Source organism: Oryza sativa, chromosome 9 (genome assembly GCF_034140825.1).
Source record: "Oryza sativa Japonica Group chromosome 9, ASM3414082v1".
Classification (NCBI taxonomy): domain Eukaryota; kingdom Viridiplantae; phylum Streptophyta; class Magnoliopsida; order Poales; family Poaceae; genus Oryza; species Oryza sativa.
Genome location: NC_089043.1, coordinates 20,756,129 through 20,782,157, shown reverse-complemented (window position 1 = coordinate 20,782,157; position 26,029 = coordinate 20,756,129). Strand labels below are relative to the sequence as shown.

Below are 26,029 nucleotides of genomic sequence, written 5' to 3'. Positions count from 1 at the left end.
GGCGGCGGCGGTGGAGCGACTGCAACCAGACCGGAAGAAGATTTTTTTTTTAGGATTTGCGATGAATTTGTTTTTGAGAATTAGTGATGTTTGATCTGTGATGTGAATATGTGATGTATTTGTAATGTTTTTTTTAAAATTTGTGATGTGATTTTTTTGAGAATTTGTGATGTATTTGATCTGTGATTTGGAGATTATTTGGGGATTTCACGATTTGGGGATGTAGTGAAATCAATATTCAAGCAGTTAAAAGCAATGAAAAAAAGAAAAAGAAACTCTATACCAGGACTAAATTAGGAGCACTAGCCACCTGTCTCTACCATCTTCACCAACTAGAACTTAAAAATAGATCTTTAGTCCCGGTTATTTTAATCGGGACTAAAGATAGTCTTGGATTCGTAGTACCAGTTTGCAACTTAGGACTAAAGGGGTTGCAAACCGAGAATACAGACCACTTGTTCACTGGTGTTTTTTTTTGCTTAATATAGAGTGAAGAAGTTTGGGAATCTGTGGATTGAACGCCGGCCTTCTCAGGTCCAGGCGGTTACGTGTTGATTGATAGCACACGAATCGGTGCGAGATTACATGTATATATAGCACACCATACCAGCCGTGATTATCTAACAAATTAACAATTAACTGCATCCTAAATCACAGCCGGCATAGTATCCTATATTGTTACAATACGGACTCAACATTTCAGGTAGTTCAACACTCCCCCTCAATCTAAACCATAAAGGTTAAGATTGTATCTAAATACAGCTAGCTGTTTCTCATTCAAGGGTTTTGTAAATCCATCTGCAACTTGATCTTGTGAAGGAACATACTCTATTTCCAACAATTTCCTAGATACTCTTTCACGAACAAAATGATAGTCTACTTCTATATGCTTAGTACGAGCATGAAACACAGGATTAGCAGAGAGATACTTTGCTCCAATGTTATCACACCATACCTTTGCTGTTTTTGGTACTTCTATCTTGATCTCTTTCAACAGAGTTTGCACCCACATGATCTCAGCTGTGACATTAGCCAAAGCCTTATATTCTGCTTCTGTACTTGATCTTGACACTGTAGGTTGTTTACGTGCACTCCAAGACACAAGATTAGGCCCCAAATAAACAGCAAAGCCACCAGTGGATCTCCTATCATCTAAGCAACCTGCCCAATCAGCATCAGAGAAACCACTGACAAGTAAAGAAGAAGACTTTCTTATCTTAAGACCAAGCCCAGATGTTTGTTGCAAATATCTCAGAATCCTCTTGACTGCAGCCCAATGAACTGTAGTTGGAGAGTGTAAGTACTGACAGACTTTATTAACTGAGAAAGAAATATCTGGCCTAGTTAGAGTCAAATATTGCAATGCTCCAACTATGCTCCTATAATTGGTAGCATCATTAGGTCCAAGAACATCTCCCTGATGTATTGAGAGTTTCTCAGTTGGTGACAGAGGCGTACTCACAGGTTTGCACTTATCCATATTGATTCGCTTCAATAGATCTTTTACATATTTTTCTTGAGATAACAGAATACCATCACATACCTTTGTTGCTTCTATTCCTAGGAAATAATGAAGCTCTCCTAAGTCCTTTAAGGCAAAAGACTTATTCAGGTCCTGCAAAAGAGCTGTGGTGGCATCTGGCATAGAGCTAGCAACAATTATATCATCAACATATATAAGAACAAATATAATGACATCACCCTTGCTGTAGAAGAACAGAGATGTATCAGCCTTGGAAGGCATGAATCCTAGCTCTTGCAGTTTTGTGCTTAGCCTTGAGTACCATGCCCTTGGTGCCTGCTTAAGACCATATAAAGCCTTGTCTAACTTACATACATGATTAATCAAGGATTTATCTTCATATCTTGGGGGTTGTTTCATATAAACCTCCTCTTCCAATATCCCATGGAGAAAAGCATTACTGACATCTAGCTGTCGAAGGCTCCAACCTCTAGAGATAGCAATAGACAAAATAATTCTGATTGTAATTGCTTTTACCACAGGACTAAAGGTATCTTCATAATCTATTCCATACCTCTGTTTAAATCCCTTTGCAACCAATCTAGCTTTATATCTGTCTAAGCTACCATCAGCCTTTCTTTTAATCTTATAGACCCACTTGCAATCTATAATATTATTAGCTTTTTCTGCAGGAACTAAATGCCAGGTTTTATTACCCATTAGTGCCTCATATTCAGCATCCATAGCATTTTTCCAATTTTTATCATTTAATGCCTCATGTAAATTTTCTGGTTCACCAGAAGCTGTAAAGCAAGCATATTTAACTGTACCATCTGTGTATACCTTTTCTTTGCGGATTCCACTCTGTAAGCGGGTTCTAGGCCGAACTATTTCTGGTTGATGCTGCTCAGCCACAGGAGAGCTCGCGGCTTCTTCATGCGATGCAGAGGATTCAGAGACATCATCATTACCTGCCATCGTCGTGGCAGACGGAGACTGATCACTCGGCTCGTTCTCAACACGCGTGCCTGAAGTTGCTGCATGCGTGTCACTACCAGACCTGCGCACACACAAGGGTGTCACAGATCCCGGCGACTGCGGCGATGATGGTTGCTGCTGTGACAGCTGCTGCGTATTTGCTTCATCCACCCAGTCCTCTGCACCTATATTTCCTGTATCTTCTGCATGCTCAACAGATTGATCAGGCATTTCATTAGGAGAATTAAACATCTGATCATTCTCAAGTTCTCCCCCTTGATGAGACGTGTGAATAATGAGATCAGAGGGCAAAAGAGAGATCTCATGACGAATACGTGCGCCAGCATTGTCATGCAATTTAGAAAAAGGAAATACACTCTCATCAAAAATGACATCTCTGGATATATAGATTCTACCAGAAGCAATGTCCAGACATTTGTATCCTTTATGGCGGTGGCTATGACCAAGAAATACACATTGCTTTGAACGAAATTGGAGCTTATGTGCATTATAAGGACGAAGATTAGGCCAACAAGCACAACCAAACACTCTAAAGGATGAATAGTCTGGTGTTTGTTTGAAGAGACGTTCCAGGGGAGACTCAAACTCAATGACTCTACTAGGAACCCGATTTATAATATGAGTGGCAGCAAGAAACGCTTCATCCCAATATTTGAGCGGCATACTAGCATATGCTAGAAGAGATAGGCCAACTTCTACGATGTGCCTATGTTTTCTTTCGGCAGAGCCATTTTGTTGATGAGTATGTGGGCAGGAGACATAGTGAGATATACCTATTTTCTCAAAAAAGGAATTGAGTTTCTGGTACTCTCCCCCCCAGTCAGTTTGCATGGAAATAATTTTACGATCGAACAAACGTTCAACCAAATTCTGAAAATCATGAAATTTCTGAAAAACTTCAGATTTGTTCTTTAAAAGATAAATCCAAGTGAACTTGCTATAATCATCAATAAAACTGACATAATATTTCTTATTTCCAACAGAAACTGGAGCAGGACCCCAAACATCAGAAAACACAAGTTCCAAAGGATGACTCGATATACTCAAAGATTTAGAATAAGGTAACTGATGGCTCTTGGCCTTTAGACATGCATCACAAACCGGCTCTTTATTGGACTCATCTAGACAAGGTAATTTATTCTTGCTAATGACTCTGGAGATAATGGGTGCTGAGGAATGACCCAAGCGACTATGCCATCTCTCAAAGGATGGCGTGACAGCACAAACTACTTTTGCAGATGATGGAGGAGATGCAGATGGAACTGGATAGAGTCCTTTTTGGCGTCTCCCCTTAAGAACCGTTCTCCTCGTGGCCTGATCCTTGATCAAAAAATGTTTTGAGTGAATTTCAAGAAACACAGAGTTATCTGCAGCAAGCTTATATGCGGAAATAAGATTTTTATTGGCTTGAGGGACATGGAGAACATTATTCAGATGCAATGGGCGAGTAGGGGTATGAACTATTGAATGACCAATATGTTTAATCTCCATACCTGAACCACTCGCCGTGTGGATTTGATCATGTCCTTTGTAGACGTCTCGAGCGGTGAGTTTCTCCAGTTCCGAGGTGATGTGGTCGGTGGCGCCGGTGTCAACATACCAGTTGGAGTCCCGTGCATGGGTGTGGATGGCAGCAGCAACTAGCTTGTCGTCGGGGACGAAATCTTCATCAAATCGATGCCAACAGTCCGCTGCAACATGTCCGCGTTTATAGCAGACCTGGCACAATGGACGATTGTCATAGCTGCGCTGCTGCTGGTTGTTGCCGCGTCCACGACCTGGTGCGGCGCTGCGCCCACGAGTTGCGCCGCGTCCTCGCCCAGGGTTTGCGCCACCACCCCGTGAGCCACCACCACCACGTCCACCTCTGTTCGCCATGTTCGCCGTGGCCTGCGCCTGCCTCATTGCTAACCTGTTTTCAAAGCTTAAAAGTTGTGAGTAGACTTCCGCAACCGTGACAGGTTCAACCCTGCCAACAATTGTGGAGACGACGGAGTCGAAATCTTCGTCGAGGCCGTTGAGGATGTAGGCGATCAGTTCTTCATCATCCAGTGGTTTGCCGGCTGCTGCAACTTCATCTGCGAGGGTCTTCATCTTGCCGATATATTCAGAGATCGACGAGTTGCCCTTCTATAGAGTCGTCAGCGCCAGGCGCACGTTGAGAGAACGCGCGCGTGTCCTGGACGTAAACATGTCGTCCAGGGTTTTCCATGCTTCGGCCGCCGTCTTCACAGCAGCTACTTGTGAGAGTGTCTCTCTCGTCAACGAGGAGAACAAGAAGCCGAGGATCTGCTGATCAGCAGCGAACCATTCATCATAGTTCGGGTTGGAGGTCTTGACTTCCTTTCCATCGACGGTCTTCGTGATTTCAGCAGGAGGAGCTGGGTTTTTCCCATTGATGTGCCCCTCAAGTCTGGCGCCCCGAATTGCCGTGAGCACCTGCGCCACCCAGAGCCCATGATTCGCCTTGGAAAGCTTCTCGGTGACCTGAACTCCGATCAAGGGATTGGAGCTCGCAGCGGAGTTGGATGTAGATGCCATCTGGGTGCTCTTTTCAGATGCAACCTCTTCTTCAGATGACTCGGATGCAATCTCTTCAGATTCAGATGCAGAATCGATTTCTTCTTCCAATCGCTCTGATACCATGAAGAAGTTTGGGAATCTGTGGATTGAACGCCGGCCTTCTCAGGTCCAGGCGGTTACGTGTTGATTGATAGCACACGAATCGGTGCGAGATTACATGTATATATAGCACACCATACCAGCCGTGATTATCTAACAAATTAACAATTAACTGCATCCTAAATCACAGCCGGCATAGTATCCTATATTGTTACAATACGACTCAACATTCCAGGTAGTTCAACATAGAGAATATCTACTAGCAGTACCCATGAATCTGTCTTGTGCACAAATATCAGAGTCCAAGAACGAAGAAAACCTTATTATCAAGCATATTATTGACTCACTCTTGCCCTATTATTCCACTCTTACAAAGACAGAAAATAATGCATAAGCAACAACACCAGTACTAATACTGCAGGCTTACCGGACTGCAGCGACGACAGATGCAGTAACAACTGTAATCAACAGACATGCAACACACAGATATACATCAGCAAGCAGACACATAGAGGTCAGCCGGGAGCTTGGGCTCGACGACAACCTCGAGCGGGAACTTGCGCGGCGTCGACAAACCGAAGATCTCCTCCATGCTCAGCTGCTCCTTCGTCATGCCGTCGGGCAGCCTCCACGCGAAGCCGTGCAGCAGGTTGGCGAGGCTCACCTGGATCACCCTCAGCCCAAGGCTGTAGCCGGGGCACATCCGCCGGCCCGACCCGAACGGCAGCAGCTCGAAATCCTGCCCCTTCACGTCGATCTTGCTGCCGATGAACCTCTCCGGCATGAACTCCTCCGGCGCGTCCCACAGCTTGGGGTCGCGGCCGATGGACCAGACGCCGACGAGCACCCGCGTGCCAGCGGGGATGTCATAGCCGTCGACGGACGTGTCTTCGCGGGACAGGCGAGGCGCAAGCATGGGCGCAACCGGGTGCATTCGCATCGTCTCCTTCATGATGGCGTCGATGTAGGGGAGGCTCGGGATGTCCTTCTCCGTGACCCAGCGGCCGCGGCCGACGACACGGTCCAGCTCCTCGGTGACCTTGGCGAACACCTCCGGCTTCCTGAGAAGCTCCGCGATGGCCCAATCCACAGTGGCCGATGAGCTCTCCGTGCCGCCAGCGATGAGGTCCTGTGCACGTGCAGATGATGAGCAACGTTGGAGTTTGGACCGGTGAATCAGGTAAAGAAACGAGAACACAGTCACAAACTGAATATTTTGATCGATGGTAAAATAGCGTGCACTGCACTCGGCACAACACATCTTTTCATAATCTTGTGTTAGTTGCTCGGGTTGCAGTTTATGTTATGTAATCCATGAACAATGTGTTTCACCTTCTCTCTTCTTAGTATAATACAGGGAAGAGCTTCCAGCCACTTGCTTAAGAAAAGAAAAGAAAAAGCTCTGCACAACATATGATTAATTAGCTAGTTGCGGAGACAATCAGGTTAATATTTAGGACCGATTGGGCGTCAACGAAGTCAAGATGTAGCTAGTGCATGGTTATGTACGATGATACTATTATAATCCAACTGACTTTCTATTCCCCATAAAAGAATATAAGTAAGTACACATGCAGTATTTAAATTTGTGTGGATTGTTGCGTTCGCCAGCAGAGACTGTGAGTGAGTTTGTTTCGTTTTCCACGCGCACATTTCTCACACTATTAAATGGTGTGTTTTTTTAAAAAAATTCTATACGAAAATTACTTTAAAAAATTATATTAATCCATTTTTGAAGTTTAAAATAGTTTATACTCAATTAATCATGTGCTAATGGCTCACCTCGTTTTGCGTATCTTTTCAATCTCTAAACTCCTAAAATATATTGGTTTCTGAACTTGTCCTATGTATTATATAAATCCAAACAGACTCCAAACTGCTTCATGTGCTAATGTGACATACCATGTCAGTAGGACTTACATGTGAGACACATATAAACTTTTTTTTTAAAAAAATATCCTCTCTCCTCTCTTTTTAATTTTATTTTTTCAAGATAAAAAAATCATTTTCTCCTCTCTTTTTAAAATTTTATCAACATATGGATCCCACCGACACCAATATGGCATGTCCATGACAAATTCAGGAATCCAAAAATTCCTTTTGATAGTTTAAGAATGGGGCAATTGTGTTCTTATCTCTACTTTCATATCTAATTGTGATTTTACCCCCTCTTTTTTCTAGGGTTTGTGATTTTGCCCTCATTTTTTTCTGAAGGAAGCTGTCGTTTGCCCCTACATTGGATGACCGTTTGGTGGACCCAAAATAAGAGTGTAAAAAATATAGATGAAATTACTAAGAGAAAAACAATGGACCATTATACCCCAGTGCAAAGAACAACACCCTGCATTGCCTTTTTCATCCCACCCGATCCCCATTCTGATTACTTGATTAGCCTAACCCTAGTGGCACCGCCGGCGGCTGTGCACAGGCGAGATAGGCCGGCGGCTGGGCAAGGCTGTGATGCCCAGCGAGCAGCAGCAGATGCCCACATCAGCAAAGCTAGTAGGGGGTGTTGGCGCAGTGAGCAAGCCGCGGCTTCGGCGGAGCGAGTGAATAGGCGGCGGCTCCGAGCCTCCGACGGCAGCCGCAAGCAGGAGGCAGCTTCGGCGGCACGTGCGAGCCCGCAGCAGCGGCATCGCACGAGAAGGCGGCGGCTCCGGTCGTGCTGCAGCCGCCTCTTATTTTCTTTTTCTTTTTTCCGATCTTGTGCTACTTTGTGAGGAGCTTGTTTGTTTGGTGATTTTTTACTGGTGAATGCGATGGATCTTTCGTACCTGGTGAAAGTTCTGTGAAATCCTATCAATGATATCGAAGTTCTTTCAAAATTTGTCCAAGTGCGATCATATTTTTTTGGAAAATACACAGATCCTAAAAGAAAAGTAGGGCCAACTGTACAGGGTTATACCTGTCTTTTTTTAGTTTTATTGACACCGTTAGGTGGTTTTAACAGAGTAGGGGCAAATCAGAGTTTCGTTTTGAAAATGTGAGGGTAAAATCACAAACCCTAGAAAAGAAGGGTAAAATCACAATTGCATATGAAAGTAGGGGTAAGAACACAATTGCCCCTTTAAGAATCTAGATGACACATCTACTATAAGATTAGAAACCAACCCTACACTACACTCAAATAATATTAATATATTGAGATGCTATTTGACTCGGTTAATTACCTGGGTGAATGCCTTGACGCTGTCACGGCTGAACTTGACCTCCAGCGAAGGATCGCTGGCGACATTGAGCAGCACATCCACCATGTCCTTCGCCACGAAGCTCTCCCCCTCGCGACACATCCGGTTCTCATGCTCGTCCAATACATATTCCAGGAACTGATCAAACATCTTGCTCAGCTTCTTCATCCTCCGAATGTACCCCTGCAGGTCCAGCCAGCCCAACCACGGGATCGAATCCCCAATGTCGAGCACGCCGTTAAGCAGGAAGAGCTCATCGATCATCCACCTGAACCGCTCGGGCGTCGTCACCACTTCTCCCTCGTGCACCACCTCGCGCTCCAGGTACTTCTTGCCGAGCACCATGCGCGAGATCACGTTCAGGCTCGCCGCGGACAGGTAGTCCTTGAGCGCCACCACGCGCCCGGACGCCGCGTGCAGATCGCGGAGCAGCGCGCGCACCTCCTCGCGGCGGATGTGCTCGTACGACTCGATCCGCTTGGCGCTGAAGAGCTCGGCGAGGCACACCTTGCGCGCCTGGCGCCAGTACGCGCCGTAGGGCGACCACGTCATGTCGCTGTAGTTGTAGGTGGTGTGCTTGCCGGCGGCGGTCTTGGGCCGGTCGGCGAACACCACGTCGTGGGTCTTGAGGAAGAACTTGGCCATCTCCACCGACGAGCCAACGACGACGGGGAAGGACCCGAACCTGAGGTGCATCAGGGGACCGTACTTCTTGGAGAGGCTGTGGATGGAGCGGTGTGGGAGTGAGCCCATGAGGTTGAGGTTGCCGATGATTGGCCATGGCTTAGGCCCAGGAGGGAGGTTGTACACCCGGCGGTTGTGCCTCAAGATCAGGGTTCTAAGAAATAAGAGGATGGTGGCGAGTGTGATGGTAAGGTAGGATACCCATAGTAGAAACTCCATCTGAAAAATGTATCTTGGCTGGTGAAGATGACTGAACCACGGGCGAACTTTTATAGATCGCAAGAGGGAGTGGCTTGCTAACGCAATAGATATACCATTGAGAATTCAGGCTGCATATGGGCATTCGATCGATGTTTTGTTTGCACTTGGCATAAATAAAGACAATCATTAGTCAACTTGTACTGGTCATGTTAAAAAACCACTGTGGTTAATTGCCCAAGTTGCTAATTAATCTCGTGATCTGGAAGGGAATATATTTCCCGTGTACACTCCTAACACACCAACTGACAAATGTCACAGAAAAATCCAGAAAAAATTAGACACATAATTCCAATGGTATTATACTTACGTGTGAAATCTTATATTCAAATACATTATATTTTAGCCGTAACAAAAAAAACAAATTTCTAACAGATTTTTACTTTTAAATTGTCAGATTTTTCACTTTTTTGTTACGGCTAAAATATAATGAATTTGAATATGAGACTTTGCAGATATGTTTAATACTATTAGGAGTAAATGTTCAATTATTCGTAGAAATTTTCGTGCCATTTGCTTGTTGGTGTGCATGGAGCGTGCACGAGAAGTTTGTACATATAGGATATGTACCTCTGATCAATTGGTATCTATTTTACAATAGAACAAATTGCATTGATAAATGGTGTACTTTTTGTATGACCTGTTGAGGTAGTCATTTTCTTTTGAGACAGAGAAGCTATAAGAAACTGCAACAATGCTATCAATGAGTAAGCAACAGTAGGTAGGCATACAGCCGTGCACCATGTAGAGTACCCCATACATCTCAAAATATAAACATTTTTAAGAATACAGTGACATGCAAACTTTATTCCAAACAAGAGGAGTGTTTAATTTGCTTCCCATGTCTAACCCTCTCCATAGACGATGTCTTCTGTTTTTATCAATTTGCTCCACAACTCTTAACTGGAAGTTTCAGTTGGCACATGTAGAAAGTTAGCAGAAAGCACATAGTTAACCAGATCGAGCCTATTTCCATAAGAAAGATAAATGGAACAGGAGACGAGCCTTCTTTTAATTCTCTATACTATTGGGAAGAAATCATGTATGAGTGGTTTGGTGAGACTTAAAGGTAATCCAAGGTAACTGAAAGGAAAGGATCGTTGCGTCATTGCAGAGTATTTGTGGGAATCTTCATCTTTTCTTCTGACACATTAATTGGCACCATGAATGATTTGTTGAAGTTTATTCTTAGACTAGTCGAGTCCACAAAATGTATGTAAAAAGCTTTGAGTCAAAACAATTGTCTAGAGCATACATATATTACTAGGAGCGTGTCATCCGCATATTGTATTACTAGTAAGTCAAGACACGTACAAGTTGAAATTGTCAGTGAAGATTGCAAGGTCCCTCTGTTCATAGGTCATAGCTTTATTGTGAATAGATTGTAGGAGGTCTGTTGCTAGTTAAAAAAGGAGAGTTGAATGAGACTCCTTGTCTCACTCCCCTTCTGGATTGAGATTTTTTTCCCTGGGGCACTCCATTCAATAAAATGGAAAAAGTTGTAGATTTTTAGATTTTTTTTTCTACCCAATCAATCCACAGTTGCCAATCCCTTTACATATCAGAATCTCTAGGATTACACTCTATTCAGTTTTACCAAAATGCCTTCTCAAAATCAAGCTTGAGTGCAATCACTTATTTCTTGGATTTTATAGTAACATATGCATTCAAAAGGCCATGCTAGGCAAAATAAACATAATTTATCCTCTGTTAAAAAATATAGCTACATTTCTAGTAGAAATTTGAGCTTTTTGATTGGTTGTTTATGACGGTGGGAGTAATTGAGGACTTTTATGAGAATAAATTCTTTAAATGGTTTTAAGAGTTGAGAATGTTTCTTTATACAATATTAAAGTTAAAGTTAAAGGGTGTGTTTGGAGTTTGGACTTGGGGTGGACAAAAAACTTAAAGCTCGTAGCGAGCTTGGCTCGGATTGAGTCGAATTTGTAGTCTTAATAAGTCGAGCCAAAGTAGACTTTTAGCTCATGAAGCTCGCGAACTGCTCGTTTAGCTCGTTAATACAAGAAATCAACATATCTTCATGTACTTCGTGATTTTAACTAGTATTCAGTCATTTAAATACAACCGAACTATTTATATTTAGTGAATTATTTATTAGTTAGTGTTTATTTTCATGTTTATATATGATAAAATGGTAAATGTGAAATTATGAAGGTAGAATAAATACGTTAACAAGCCTAACTAACTAGCTTAATAAGTCAACTTATGAGACTAGCCAAGCCGAGCTAAGCTTCTGGATCGTTAACAGGCTCGTTAAGATAACGAGCTCAAACGAGCCGAGCCAGCTCGTAAAAAATAACTAGTTGAGGTGGGCAATATGGACTTATCCTACTTCCTACATATCTGCGACAGTGGTTTTTTTTCATAGGGAATATCTACTGCCAGTATGATGAATCTATTTTGTGCACGACACTCCAATATCGCATAACACCTTATTATCAAGCATATTATTGACTCACACTTGCCCTATTACATTCAGCTCTACAAAGGCAGCACAGGATGCATAATAAGTAACAACGCTAGCAATACACTGCAAGCTTAATGTTGGACCGCGACAGGAGCAGTGCCTACAGTACAGTCAAGAGACACAGAACGTACACACGCACATCATCAAAGGCATATCACATCAGGCAGCAGCATAGAGGTGAGCGGGCAGCTTGGGCTCGACGACAGCCTCAAGCGGGAACTTGCGCGGCGTCGACAAGCCGAAGATCTCCTCCATGCTCAGCTGCTCCCTCGTCACGCCGTCGGGCAGCCTCCACGCGAAGCCGTGCAGCAGATTGGCGAGGCTCAGCTGGATCACCTTCAGCCCAAGGCTGTAGCCGGGGCACATCCGCCGGCCCGACCCGAACGGCAGCAGCTCGAAGTCCTGCCCCTTCACGTCGATCTTGTTGCCGATGAACCTCTCCGGCATGAACTCCTCCGGCGCGTCCCACAGCTTGGGGTCGCGGCCGATGGTCCACACGCTGACGAGCACCCGCGTGCCGGCGGGGATGTCGTAGCCGTCGACGGACGTGTCCTCGCGGGACAGGCGGGGCACCAGCATGGGCGCCACCGGGTGCAGCCGCATGGTCTCCTTCACGATGGCGTCCACGTAGGTGAGGCTCGGGACGTCCTTCTCCGTGACCCAGCGGCCGCGGCCCACGACGCGGTCCAGCTCCTCGGTGGCCTTGGCGAACACCTCCGGCTTCTTCAGGAGCTCCGACAGCGCCCACTCCACGGTCACCGCCGAGCTCTCTGTGCCGCCAGCGATGAGGTCCTGCACGTAACGATCGATGTGAATTGCTGAATTGTTGCTACTTAGATGGTGTTGTAATGGTGATCAACAATGGACTAAGTAACACTCCAGTGATATGATGCATTGTTATAAGATTTAAGACATAATGAAGAGTGTTGATCTGCAGTCTGAAAATTGTTTTTTAATGTTGTTTTTGTTCAGTTATAAACTTATTCTGCACTGTTTAGATCACAGGAGGGGGTCAGTGCTGCTTGCAATGATTGACGTCCCATGCTTATCAGCAACGGAATCTGCAAGCTCTTTGGGCAGACAAGATATTCAGACAGTTCATAGTTGTGTGGGCTAGCTCTGTGGCAAGCACATTCATTTCCCTAATGGATAGTGACGTCCATTTGGGCAACTCCGATCTTTTATGTAAGTCCGTTTTCTGATTGAAACTAGTAATTAATAATGTGGTTTGGCTATGATAAATGACAACCCTACCATACGTAGTATCCCAATATCCTACTAAGAAATAAATAATTTATGTCACGGTCAAGTTTCAGAAGTTGACTAACAAGAATGCTACGAGTACATAGTTGCAGCCTGCAGCTATCATTCTGAGAGTTTGTGACTGCACCCATTCAAGATTGTTCCTATTAATTACAGTATTAGTATGTGATTTTCCAGTTTATTGAAGCGTGTAGATATTTGAAGTTGATCTGAAAACATTTTTTGGGGGCAGAAATGCAGTGACAGAAAGACTCACCTGAGTGAATGCCTTGACACCTTCCCTCTTGAGCTTGACCTCAAGGTTGGGATTGTCAGCGAACTGCAGCAGCACGTCCACCATGTCCTTGGCCACGAAGCTCTCCCCCTCGCGGCGGCGGCGCTCGTTGTGCTCGTCCACGACGTGTTCCAGGAACCGGTCGAACATCTTGCCGAGCTTCTTCATCCTCTTGATGTACCCCTGCAGGTCCAGCCAGTCGAGCCACGGGATGGAGTCGCCGATGTTGAGCACGCCGTTGAGCAGGAACAGCTCGTCGAGCATCCACTTGAACTCCTCCGGCGTCGTCACCGACCCCCCCGCATCCTTGTCCAGGTACTTCTTGCCCAGCACCATGCGCGTGATCACGTTCAGGCTCACCGTCGACAGGTAGTCCTTGAGCACCACGACGCCGCCGGCCGCGCCGTGCAGGTCGCGCAGCAGCGCGCGCACCTCCTCGCCACGGATGTACTCGTACGACTCCAGCCGCTTGGCGCTGAAGAGCTCGGTGAGGCACATCTTGCGCGCCTGGCGCCAGTACGCGCCGTAGGGCGACCACGTGATGTCGCTGTAGTTGTAGGTGGTGTGCTTGCCGGCGGCGGTCTTGGGCCGGTCGGTGAACACCACGTCGTGGGTCTTGAGGAAGAACTTGGCCATCTCCACCGACGAGCCGACGACGACGGGGAACGACCCGAACCTGAGGTACATCAGGGGACCGTACTTCTTGGAGAGGTTGTGGATGGAGCGGTGCGGGAGCGTGCCCACCAGGTTGAGGTTGCCGATGACCGGCCACGGCTTCGGCCCCGGCGGGAGGTTGTACACGCGGCGGCTACGGCCGAGCACCGCTTTCAGGAACAGCACGGTGGCGAGCACTACGCCGACGAAGGACGCCCATGGCGGCAGCATCAGCTCCATCGGTAACCGGTCGGTAGTACGTGGATTGGCTGCAATTCAGTTACTATGTTATAGGCTGAGCTGCTTGGCCGGTGGTGGACAACCAGAGCTCGAGCTAGCTACTTATAGAAGACGACGAGCTCGGAGGTGTCACCATGGCGGTAGTAGAGCGCGCGAGCGTGTGGAGGAAGTTGAGGTGTCATATGGTGGGAAAGGACGGGGAAATCGATCCAAGACGATTCTCACGATGTCTGGAAAGAAAACTTGGCCGCGAAATGGGCCAAGGCGTCCACTTGTGCAAATTGTCGTTTTGCCGAGAAAAACGTGGAGAGAGACCGAGGCCACGGAACCACCGCTGCTCAGCTAGGCTGCACAAGCACAACGCTCTGCTGCGTATGTGAAGTTGCAGGTATCCCTCTTTGGGGGAAAAAAAAGAACGTGCAGAAGGTGCAAAAAAGTCAGAATATTTATACCGTCATATTTTTCAACAGAAAAAATAGCATATATTTATATTGGAAGTTTATAAATTTCATATGTAATTTTAGTGTATTAACAATGTAATTTATATGTGTAATTTGTAATTTGTATTTACACTAAAATTACATATGTAATTTATAAACTTACATATTTGTAATTTGCGGAAAATATGTAAGTCTGTGTAATTTGTAATTTGTATTTACATATGTAAGTTATATGTAAGTCAAACAAAATGTGGTGGTTGCTTGCATGGTAAATGTCTTGGTTTGTAATGCTCAGGTCATGCGTTCAATCCTGCTCCTCTCTTGGGTTCCTTTGATGTTTTTGTATGTACTACACGAATCTTAACGCATATCGTATTATCTAGGAATCGATATATTTTTTTCTACAAAATATGGCGTCACCTTTTTAGACTCTGACCTATCGCTAATCATAGTACATGCCCTCCGTTTTCGGGGTGGCAAGAAGTTCCTAATTTTTTTTCCGAAAAACATCACATTAAATCTTTAGACGCATGCGCGCGCGCATATATATATATATATATATATATATATATATATATATATATATATATATATATATATATATATATATATATATATATATATATATATATATATATATATATATATATATATATATATATATATATATATATATATATATATATATATATATATATATATATATATATACACACACACACACACACACACACTAATTGCACAGGTTGTATGGAAATCGCGAGACGAATCTTTTGTATCTAATTAGTCCATGATTAGCCATAAGTGTTACAGTAACCCACATATACTAATGACGGCTTAATTAAACTCAAAAGATTCATCTCGCGGTTTCCAAGCGAGTTACGAAATTAGTGTTTTTATTCGTGTCCGAAAAACCTTTCCGACATCCGGTCAAACATCCAATGTGACACTAAATTTTTTTTTTTTGAGAACTAAACACACCCTAACTATAAATGGTTGATCAGGTTTCGGATTTCCATTTCAGTGGCTGGCAGTGGCACAAGTATATGTACTATGGACAGTGACAGATCTTTTTGGCTCTGCCTGCATATACTGTATTATCTATCTCTAATCAGTGAGCAGACAGAGAGTGGGCGAAACAGGAATACAAGATGTTGATCAGACGCTTATGACCACACAGATAGGCATGCCTCACCAATCATCAACCGGTGTCACGGTATGGCAAAGGAAATGGAGCCGTGAAAGCTGACAGATCTTGGAGCACACTCCATTTTCTCTGGGTGGACAGAATGAATCAGAGTTCTGCCACACTATGCCTTATCTGTGGATGAGACTCCTCTAACGTTGTGCAGTTTATAGTTGTGCCACTGACATGTAGGCCATACCAAAGTGAGACCCACATGTCCGTGGCACAACTGCAGATTGCACAAAGTCAGTGATCTGTTTCCCTTATCCGCGTATGCACTATCAGGACCTTTACAATGATACGCCGTAGCATTCAGCCTGAGCCGCATACGTCGACAATTTCTGAGAAATCGAAGCCATGTTTGTAGCCGGGCCCACCAAAACAAAGTCCACGCTTCCAACTGAAGCAACGCGTTCTTGGGCAATATCGAAGCCGCGTGCGGTTGGGAGAAGGGGTGGCAGGCGTGTTGTGGGGCGAGTGGCTTCTCCCTCGTTCCCAGGCGCACGCCCCGACCTCCGCATCCTAGATTCGCCCTCACCGTCACCCTCGCCTGTGCCCTTGCCCTCGCGCTCACACTCCAGATCTTTGTTCAAGTTCACCACCAAAACAAAGAAAAAAAAAGAGGTTTATAGTCGAAGCGCTAACAATTTGGACGTCGCCTGTGATGCTCAACAGCTGAGCTCAGATGATTTCACTGTCATATGAACGTAAGTCACAACAAACGGGGATCATTTTAGTTAGTGTAACAGGTAGCTAGTGTGTCATCCATTAAATCATTTAGTAATTTCCCCACGAAAGAAAAGAAGCAGGGCATCCTGTTTCACCGCACTACAGAGCAACGAGATGGATCGTTACTGTATCTTCCCCTGCAAATGCATCGCGATTAGCAGCAAACGACACGGAAGGTTGTCTGAACTAAACTGAGACTCGAGGCAGGCTTGACTTGACCTGCTCGAGTTTGATTAAACTAAGAACAGGCAACCCCCACATGCTCGACCGTCAGCAACTTGCGTCGTCCACAGCAACGGGTGCTGCAAGAAGAAATTTCTGCTCGATGCCATAAATTCATAATCTAAGGCAGGTCTTTAGAAAAGAAGTCTTCGGCAAAATGTTCAGATAGAATAATAATTAAGATCAGCAAATTGGATTTTCTCAATGAAATTGGCACTTGATCAATTAGTAGGATTTAGATGTGTGAACTAATATGTCGGGGCGTGTGGACCTGATTGACTTGCATAATTGTGTCTACCACTGAAATTGCGAGGGGGTTTTCACGGGCATCACTAAGAAAGTAAGAAAGTATAGTGGAGGAACAGTGGACGTGGACTGACTGTTATTTGAAATGGTTGACTGACCAGCAGTAGACCAACAGTCTCTTCTGGGAATAAACATTCCACTTGTTTCTTTTTTACGTGTCTGCTGCTCTGGCGATAGAGATGCGTCCCTTTTTTTTTTCCAAAGAAACTCTAGAATTCGGGTGACTCCACCAGGATTAATTAACTACATAATTGGAATGCATACATCATATGTTAGAGAAATTATATGGAAGCCACACGCACGTATCTCAAACACATAGTACATCATATGTTTGAAAAGATATATTAGTTTGTGCATTGTTTCATGTTTTATGCTTTTTGTTGAGAGAATGTTTTGTGCTCTCTATTGAGAAAGGTTGATTATGCTATTTATTGGAAGGATACAGTAATAATTGACCGTAGTTTCCTTGAAACAAAATCTGAAATTTGTTCCATTATCTAAAAAAATCACTTTAACCAGGGCAGTGCCGTCAAATTTGGAGGCCCTATACAAGGGTCTAAGTAAGGCATAAATCAAGTACCAAATATAGCTAAAATAATATATATATTGTAAAGCAAATGTGATATATCAAGAATAGTATATTTTTTAACTCTTGTTTTGCATAATAAAAAAATGTCAAACTGAAAACGGAGAATGTTCGTTGCTGTTGCTAGCTTGCTGCCTAGTGCCTTGCTTGTTGGTTGCTTGCTAAGTTGCTATTCGCTGGTTGAATGAAAATATAAAATTGGATGAGTTGGCTGGCGGCCTGGTGCTCGGAGGAGACGAGACGTCGAGACTCGAGACGAACTGAATAAGTCACAGATACGAAAAAAAAGAGAATACAAAACGCCGTGGGGCCTCAGGGCTCAGAGTTGATAATACGAAGCGCCACGCACGCGAAGTCGCCGCGCGGAGACATGCGCGGACTCGAACGGGGTTCTGACGCTCTCACCTCACACGAATACATGGGCCTTCTTCGGTTGGACTGATTTTTCTGAGGCCCTGAAAATTTGGAGGCTCTGTACGGTCGCACGGGCCGCACGCCCATGTGCACGGCCCTGACTTTAACACAAATTCGCACACTGGGTGGACCAGGAGGTGATTCCACCAAGCCACTCTTCATGTCCACTCCTCTCATCTGTGCTAGTCGGGTGCCTTCCTTTTTGCTTTCTCTACCAACTACCTCCCACGCACATTAACAGCGCGAATCTAGATGTAGAAGGGCCAAAGTCAGGGATGGGGGCAGCTGCGGTGGCACCTAGACAAACGGATCTGATGTGTCATCAACGGCTTCACTGTGATGGCTTTGACGGTGAAGGAATGTGGCTATCGATTGTTTCAGTGACGGGATGGCTTTGGTTGCATCAGCTAAGATGATGAGCGGTTGGGATGGTTTTGACACCATCGAGCTAGTTTTGGCAGCTTCTGCTATAGCGTCGATTGCACGGCGGTCCAAACCCCTCCTCTCGTGGCGCGCATTCGGTCCGAATTAGTGCGGTCGATGGCTGTCTCCGTGGAGCTCATCATCTCTCCTCAACGGTCTATCTGTTGTCGGCATGTGAATGCTCCTTGCCACAACGTCTTTATCACTGGTCATCTTGGACCCAGTATATTTTAGATGTGTGCCTATTGATCTTCTCACGATGTTATCCTTGTAAAGGTGGTGTGACGTTATCCTTATAAAGGTGGTGTGTCCAACGAAGGTTATAGCTTCGGGTGTTCATTCTAGCTATGCAAAGACCGATAACCGAAAGTGATTTTAATTAGTTGGATCACCTTTTAATGTAATTATTTAAAATCAATAAAACTTTATTTATCATAAAAAAGATATATGAGCTAACAATAAATCCACGATCTTACTAATCCTACTTAAAATGCATTAACATGCGATTGTAAGAGCTAGGATTTAATTTTCTTTTTAACAATAAAAAAAAAAGGCAAAGTCATACGATCATAACGGTGCTATCAATAAAGTTAAAAAATACATCAATAACCACTCGACTATCGTGGTTATCAGAGCTGGTCCACATTGGAATCTCAATAAATCGATCGAGTTTAAAAAAAGTAAAAATTAAAACTTTGTCAAAATTTATTCGAATTTTATCGCTTTTCGTCCACAAACCAACCAGGCGTCCAGTGAAACTGTTGATGGGCTATAGCCGATTTGCAATTGCATTATCAAACTCTGGATACCAACTCCAATGCTCAGTCATAAGCATATAATTAACATGGTGTTAGGCTGTTAGCGCACGCAGGGACGGATCTACAGTGTTAGCATCGGTGTCAGACGACACCGATGACTTTCGGCAAAACCTACAGTTAAACTGCTTATCCATATATTATAACACACTAATATAAGTATAATTAGCATGCTATGACACCGATAGACATATTATAACACCAGTGAATCAATTTTCTAGATCCGTCGCTAAGCGCCCGAGAGACACGCTAACCAGTCTTCTCTTCGGAGAAGACGCAAGCTCATAGAGCCTCATATGGAAGAGAACTTTGTTGAAGCGTCCAGCCGCCCACAGTTTCTCTCGAGAGGTTTTTGTCATATCAATTTTTTGACCGACCTTGACCGACGACTAGTCAGTAGTAGTAGTCAGTAGTCACTCATATCGTTGTCGTCGCTCATCGTTGGGTGGCAACGCAACACGCGATTTTGCAGGTGCGCGTCGTGTGGGGGGGACCTGTGGTTAGTTGGTGCGGGTGGTTGCCCGAGTCATTTTGTGTGCTTGCCTTGGGTCGGAAAATGTTGCTCTCTCTATCTGTGGACGGGCGTAGGGCACCTGGTGGCTGTGTTTGCTACTAGGGATGAAAACGGATCGAATACGGTCGGAAACAAGCTCTATCATATTCATTTTCATATTTTTTTTCTCGGAATCGAAATCGGAATCGGAAACCCGGATACGAAAACGGAATCGAATATTATCGAATACAGATACAGAGCGAATACGAATCGAAACGAATACGGTAACGAATAATTATCAAAATATTAAGACCCCTCAAAATAAGCTTATTAAATCGAGGAAGAGATGTAGCCATTAGTTTTCAACAACAAAATATCAGTATTTTCAAATTTTATCTCTATTTATAAGGGCAAGGGGGAGATAGAAAATGTTGTGTTTACTTTTCATACAAATTTATGTTATCATGAAACAAATAATTAATGTGCCTCACTGAAATTTTCATAGGCACATTGAAATTTTTGAAAATTGGTTGAATATTTTAAATTTTGGGTTGAACATTTCAATTGAAAGTTTTTAAAAATTTGAGTGGTTATTTTTCAGAATTGAATTTTTTATTTGTTTGTATGTGGACCACTTAAGGACCCACATGGAAAAATCAATTTTTCCATATAAAGGTGACTTAAGAAGCCGTATGCAAAAATAAAATTTGAGAATTTGAAACTAGTTTATCTCACTCATATGAACTCTAAATTGGATGATTTTCTTTCTAAATGTTTCTAAAATCATGCCCTATCATGTTATTGTGTTCTTACTGCTATTATTTTGGCCATTTTTTTCTTGTGACTTTGTTTTATCAATTAAAAATTTGAATTTTAAAACTTCAAATAATATTTTGAAGCTGTAATTAATTGCAGCTAAAAAAGTTGTGAACATAAAAGTTGTAGATCTCATCAAGACATACAACTTTTATTTTGGTCATTTCTTCATCCGATAAAGTGATAATAATATTGTTCACAAAGTTTACATATCTCTATTGTAGTTTATAGAACCAGATGAGATAGATGTAAATTTTGTGAACAAAGGTACTATCACTTTGTCGGATGACGAAACGATCAAAATAAAAGTTATAGATCTTGATGAGTTATACTATTTTGTTGTTGATAACTTTTCAGTTAAAATCATTTAGTATTGCAAAATGTTGTTTGAAGTTGTTATATTTTGAGATTCAAATTCAACCGGTTCAAACAAAGTCATATAGAAAAATGACCAAAACAAAAGTTGTATATGTTGATGTGTTATACAACTTTGTTTTTGACAATTTTTTCATTTGAAATCATTAACTACCCGAAAAATTATTTGAATTTCTTATATTTTAAAATTCAAATTTTATATAGTTGAATCAAACTCGGAAGGAGAAATGACCAAAAGAAAAATGGTAGATCTCAATAAGTTATACAATTTTGTTTTTGACAACTTTTTCATTTGAGTTGATTTAGTTCCTTAAAATTCGTTTTAAAGAGCCACATATAAAAAAGAAATCGATTTTTACATTGAAAAAAATCCACCATTTTTTCCCAACCTTATCTACTCTTGACTCTTCCTCTCCTCTCTCTCACAGACTCACACTTTCTACTCTATCTCCCTCTCACTTCCCTCATCCACAGCGGCACGGGGCGGGGCAGGCGGCGACCGGCGGCTGGCCGAGAGCGGCGCAACGCGTGGCGGGCGGCAGCGGCGGGCAGGCTCGCGCAGTGGGCTTGAGCGGCGGGCGGCGACGGGCGAAGGCAGCGGGCTCGACTGCCGCGACGGCTTCGGTGGGCGTCGACGGCGTCGGTGGGTGGCAGCGGCAGGGGGATCCGGCGGCGCCGCCGCCGGATCTGGCCAGTCCCTCCGCCTTTTGGCCGGAGTGCTGGCGGCGGCACCGTGGGGCGGCGCATGTGGAGTGGCTCGGTCGGTGGTGGGGAGGGCCGCTGCGGCGCGAGGCGGCGGAGTCCGGCGCGTGCGTGGGTGGCGGCCGGTGCACGCGTGGCGGCGCGGAGACTGGCGGTGGGCGGCGCGGATCTGGCACCGGCCGGGGGTGGGCGGCGCGAAGCTGGCGCGGCCAACTAGGGTTTCGGTTTTTTTTGGCTGAAAAATATCCCTTTTGCTAGCATGTAAACTACCGGATATCCGATAAAAATTCCGGATAGTTTCCGACCGTTTTCCGATTCCGTCGGATATCACCCTTACTGTATTCGTTTTCGTATCCGAGAAAAAAATCCGAATTCGTTTCCGAATTCGAGAAGTTCCGGATAGTTCCGACCGAATTTTTCCGAATCTGAAAATTGGTCCGGACGGACGAAAATTATCCGAACCAGTTTCATCCCTATTTGCTACAGAATGCTAGAGCGTGCGGTCCCGCGGAACAGGTGCGTGCCGTGCCGCGGGGGCTGAATCCACGGGAAACCTAGGCTCGCGTACTCCGTTCGCATGCAGGCCTCGTGTGTGGACTTTGCCTTCTCGTTAGTTTGGGCCGAGCAGCAAGCATGTCACGGGCGTTCTTCTAGAATTTTGGTAATTCCTAATACCAGAAATCTTCACCCTCGAATGTTCAAAACCGTGCAATCAAGGTCCCATGGCAGTATATATGGGTGGTTTCACTGATGTGGCATCCTTATCAGCAATCTGGGCCCACATGTAAGTAAAAAAATCATATGTGGTCTGCATCCCTTCTTTCCACCATTTTCTTCTTTTTAATTTTTTTTCTCTTCTCTTTTTGTTATTCTCTTTGTCGGCATGCCACGGAGGGGGAGCGACGAGCGGCCAGAGCAGACGGGCAAGTGCGCGGCGGCCGGCAGAGCGGAGCGGCGCGGCGGCGGGCGAGCACGTGGCCAGCAGAGCGAAGCGGCATCGGTGGGCGAGTAGAACGACGGCGGCGAGCGACCGGAGCAGGCTGAGGAGGAGATCGACCCGTCCACTCCGCTCCACGTGTTCTGGAGGAAAAGTTGAATTTAGGTCCCTATAATATAAGTCAAAATCTACTTCGTATCCTCAACAGCAAAACCAGGTATATCAATCCCTCCAACTATTGTTACATATCATAAGGTATTTTAGATTTGTAATAATTAAGTCAATTTTGTTTATGTTTGACAAAGTTTATTAGAAAAACATAGCAACATGTAAAACACTAAATTAGTTTCATTAATTCCACCGCTGAATATATTATCATAGTATATTGTTTTGTGTTAGAAATGCTGCTTAGGAAAAATTAAAACACTTTACAATATGAAACATGAGTTAGTTAAAAGAAATATGAAACATGAGTAATTATAATAGTTATAAATAGAGTGAAAGTACTTGAAAGTTTGAACCAAATGGTATATATTTTATATGCTTAGTGCAATTGTATATTATTATTTGAAAATGCTTAGTTTAACTTTCTAAAATCAAAATACTACCTCTATTTTAATGTAGGACGCTTTTCGACGGACTATGCGTGCCTAAGGTATTTGTAGAGTTTGGGGAACGTTGGAACTAAGGTGTATGCGAGATCGTATCTAGCAGACAAGGAACAAGGGTTTATACTGATTTGGGGCTTCAAGATAAATAACAACCCTACTTCAGTTTATAAGTATATATCTGAGGAAACGTATCACACGGATTACAATGAAGGAGCAAAGTGGCTAATCTGATCTACAGACTAGAATCCACCAAGCACCGCTCGGCACAATCTTATCGGTCACTAGGCTTCAACTTCCTTCAGATGGTCTCTCGATGCGGCTTTGGCTGTGGCTTGTAATTTGATGTCTTCACCTTCACGGGGGTTTGTATTTATAGCGATGAACACCTTTTCTCCAAGTAGCACTCGAAAAACTTGATTGGAGATGGACCAAGGAGGCCTTTTTTTTAATAGGACTCTCACACTTTCTATCCCAAGAAAATAATTTCTTTCCAGATTTACTGTATTTTATTAATTAATTATACCTTCTGGTATATCATTAAGTATGTGATACTCCTATATATTACGAAACCAACTATAGGATGTATGCCTTATTTTAACACTGACAACACTAGTTATTGAATTTTGGAATTTACATTTGATCATTCGTCTGATTAAAAAACTATTGATTTATTTTATCATTAAAGAGACTAGACTCGTATTTTTTTGCATATTTGCATTAACTTTTTAATAGGATAAATGATTAAACGTCATTTGATAAAACTTAACAACATCTTATGTTTAAAAACCTAGGATGGCATACATCTTATTTAAAAAGGTAGTGGAGGGAGTATATATTTCCTAAATTACATTGTCGGTAACCTATTTGCGAAGTAGCAACAGTACTGCTTACTATACACCGACTAAAATAACCCAACACGTGCAAGCTACTTGATTGCGACCATACAGCACGAGCACGAGCATCTCCATGATCGCCGATCAAACCTCCAAGCTATCATGTAAGGAGTACCAACAGGACACTAAATATAGTTTATATAAACTTCACATTATCAAGAAAATAGTGCTTTCTCCGTTTCACAATTTAAGTCATTCTAGCATTTCCCGTATTCATATTGATGTGAATGAATCTGGACATATATATCTATGTAGATTCATTAACATTAATATGAATGTGGAAAATGCTAGAATGACTTACATTGTGAAACGGAGGAAGTATACACTACTCTTTCAAGGTAAACATCACTTTTTCATACTTAAATTTAATGCTACTTTATCTCACATGATGTTTTCGATGTTGTGTATGTCTCATGTAACATCTGGTTTTCTTTTCTTTACTTATTTATTCACTTGGTACATCATCTTTCATTTGAGGTGACAGTTTATTTAATACTATAGATATCATCTTAGTCATTGTGATATGACTGGCCTAGTACCACGAAGCAACGGACAAAAACGACGGTGAGTATATTTTCTCATCTAAAAATTACACATGTTTAGTTTTTTTAACCGAGTTGTTCACTACATCAATGCCAGCTCGACATTTTATGTTCACAAATCACAAATGGCCAGCTCTCTTTAATTTGCATCCAACGTGTAGCTCGATCATGTTAATTAAGCGACTTTAGCAAGATCACTTAGAACCAGCATTACCGGCAACAATAATGGAGCTACCCCCATGGCCCTCATTACTGGTCATTGTGCTCACAGCAGTCGTCTTCTTCCTCGCCACCATTCTCTGCCATGGCCGACGCGTGTATAGGCTCCCGCTAGGGCCAAAGCCATGGCCGATCATCGGCAACCTCAACCTCATTGGCGCGCTGCCACACCGCTCCATCCACGAGCTCTCCAAGCGCTACGGCCCGCTCATTCAGCTCCGGTTCGGATCATGCAGGGAGGAGGAACGGCGCCGGCAAAGAAGAACGACGCCGAAGAGGGTGGGGCTTCGGCCATCAATGGCGGATGAGAAACGGGCGGCATAAACGGCGATTAAGAGCTCTATTGAAGGGGAAAACATAGGGAAGATAAAGAGGGGGAAGAGGAAAACCGATTTTCGCATTCAATTGGAGGAGAAAACGCTTGTGGAGGGGTATCGACATGACGGCGGCGCTAGTTTCTTCGGCCGGGAGAGGAACGGGCGGCGGCTGGAGGAAGACTGTAGCGCCCGTTCCGTCGTGGCGCCTAGCGGGAAAATTATCTCTTAAAAACCCTAATTGCGAAATTTGTTTCTTTGCTTGTTGTCTAGCGTCCGTGCCATCTCAAGATCTCAAATCCTCGATCTATCGTCGAGATCAATTCCGAATCCAAATCCTTCCAAATCAAATTCCTCCGCAAAAGTCTATTTTGCCTCCCCCGGGTTCGATGGGCCGAATCTCTCTCGGCCCATCTCCTCCTCCCTCCCGGGCGCTCTCTCTCTCTCCCCCTCCCTCTTCCGCTCTGCCCGCGCGCCGCGCGCGCGTGCGCGAGCGCCGCGCCGAGCGCCCCTCCCTCGCTCTGCCCGCGCGTGCGCGAGAGCCGCGTGGTCGCCGCCCGGCCCCGCTGCCCTGCCGCGCCTGCAGCCGCGCAGCCGCTCGGCCCCGCGAGCCAGCGCGCGTGCCCGAGCCGCGCCGCTCGAACCACCGCGTCGCCCGTTGCTTCCCGCGCGCGCGTGCCGTGGTGGCCGACCGCCTGGTCGCCGCCGCCGTCAGCCTCTGCCGCGCCTGCCCGCGCCTGCCGCCCGTGTCGTCGCGCCGCTCCAAACCACCCCGCCGTCATCGCCGACGTCATAGCCCGGCCCCCGCCACTCCGCGCGCAAGCCGCCAAGGGACGGAGGCAGAGCCCTCCTCCCTCTGCCGCGACGCCCCCGC

General features: G+C 44.5%; 2 protein-coding genes, 1 long non-coding RNA gene and 1 other non-coding gene across 4 annotated transcripts; 1 reads left to right on the top strand and 3 right to left on the bottom strand.

Moving 5' to 3' along the window:
• Nucleotides 1–4,377: 4,377 nt before the first annotated feature.
• On the bottom strand, nucleotides 4,378–4,516 carry LOC112936500 (small nucleolar RNA Z247). Its single transcript, XR_003238805.1, has one exon. It is a non-coding gene; the product is annotated as a small nucleolar RNA Z247 (small nucleolar RNA).
• Nucleotides 4,517–5,393: 877 nt separating this feature from the next.
• On the bottom strand, nucleotides 5,394–9,200 carry LOC107277843 (trimethyltridecatetraene synthase). Its single transcript, XM_015755902.3, has 2 exons — nucleotides 8,254–9,200; nucleotides 5,394–6,212 (listed from the first exon to the last, which is right to left on the bottom strand). The coding sequence occupies exons 1-2, from the start codon at nucleotides 9,172–9,174 to the stop codon at nucleotides 5,577–5,579; spliced, it is 1,557 nt and encodes a 518-aa protein (XP_015611388.1). The 5' UTR covers nucleotides 9,175–9,200; the 3' UTR covers nucleotides 5,394–5,576.
• A 2,454-nt stretch (nucleotides 9,201–11,654) lies between these two features.
• Nucleotides 11,655–14,208, bottom strand: LOC4347176 (trimethyltridecatetraene synthase). The gene is made up of 2 exons (XM_015756939.3): nucleotides 13,221–14,208; nucleotides 11,655–12,493 (listed from the first exon to the last, which is right to left on the bottom strand). The coding sequence occupies exons 1-2, from the start codon at nucleotides 14,130–14,132 to the stop codon at nucleotides 11,861–11,863; spliced, it is 1,545 nt and encodes a 514-aa protein (XP_015612425.1). The 5' UTR covers nucleotides 14,133–14,208; the 3' UTR covers nucleotides 11,655–11,860.
• Nucleotides 14,209–22,540: 8,332 nt separating this feature from the next.
• On the top strand, nucleotides 22,541–23,686 carry LOC136351940 (uncharacterized). The gene is made up of 2 exons (XR_010735262.1): nucleotides 22,541–22,793; nucleotides 23,201–23,686. It is a non-coding gene; the product is annotated as an uncharacterized lncRNA (long non-coding RNA).
• The last annotated feature ends 2,343 nt before the right edge of the window (nucleotides 23,687–26,029 follow it).

Coding starts and splice junctions, on each gene's coding strand:
- LOC4347176 (XM_015756939.3), bottom strand. CDS start 14,132: ATGGAGCTGATGCTGCCGCCATGGGCGTCCTTCGTCGGCGTAGTGCTC. Junction 12,494..13,220: donor GTGTCAAGGCATTCACTCAG/GTGAGTCTTTCT, acceptor CGTTACGTGCAG/GACCTCATCGCTGGCGGCAC.
- LOC107277843 (XM_015755902.3), bottom strand. CDS start 9,174: ATGGAGTTTCTACTATGGGTATCCTACCTTACCATCACACTCGCCACC. Junction 6,213..8,253: donor GCGTCAAGGCATTCACCCAG/GTAATTAACCGA, acceptor GCACGTGCACAG/GACCTCATCGCTGGCGGCAC.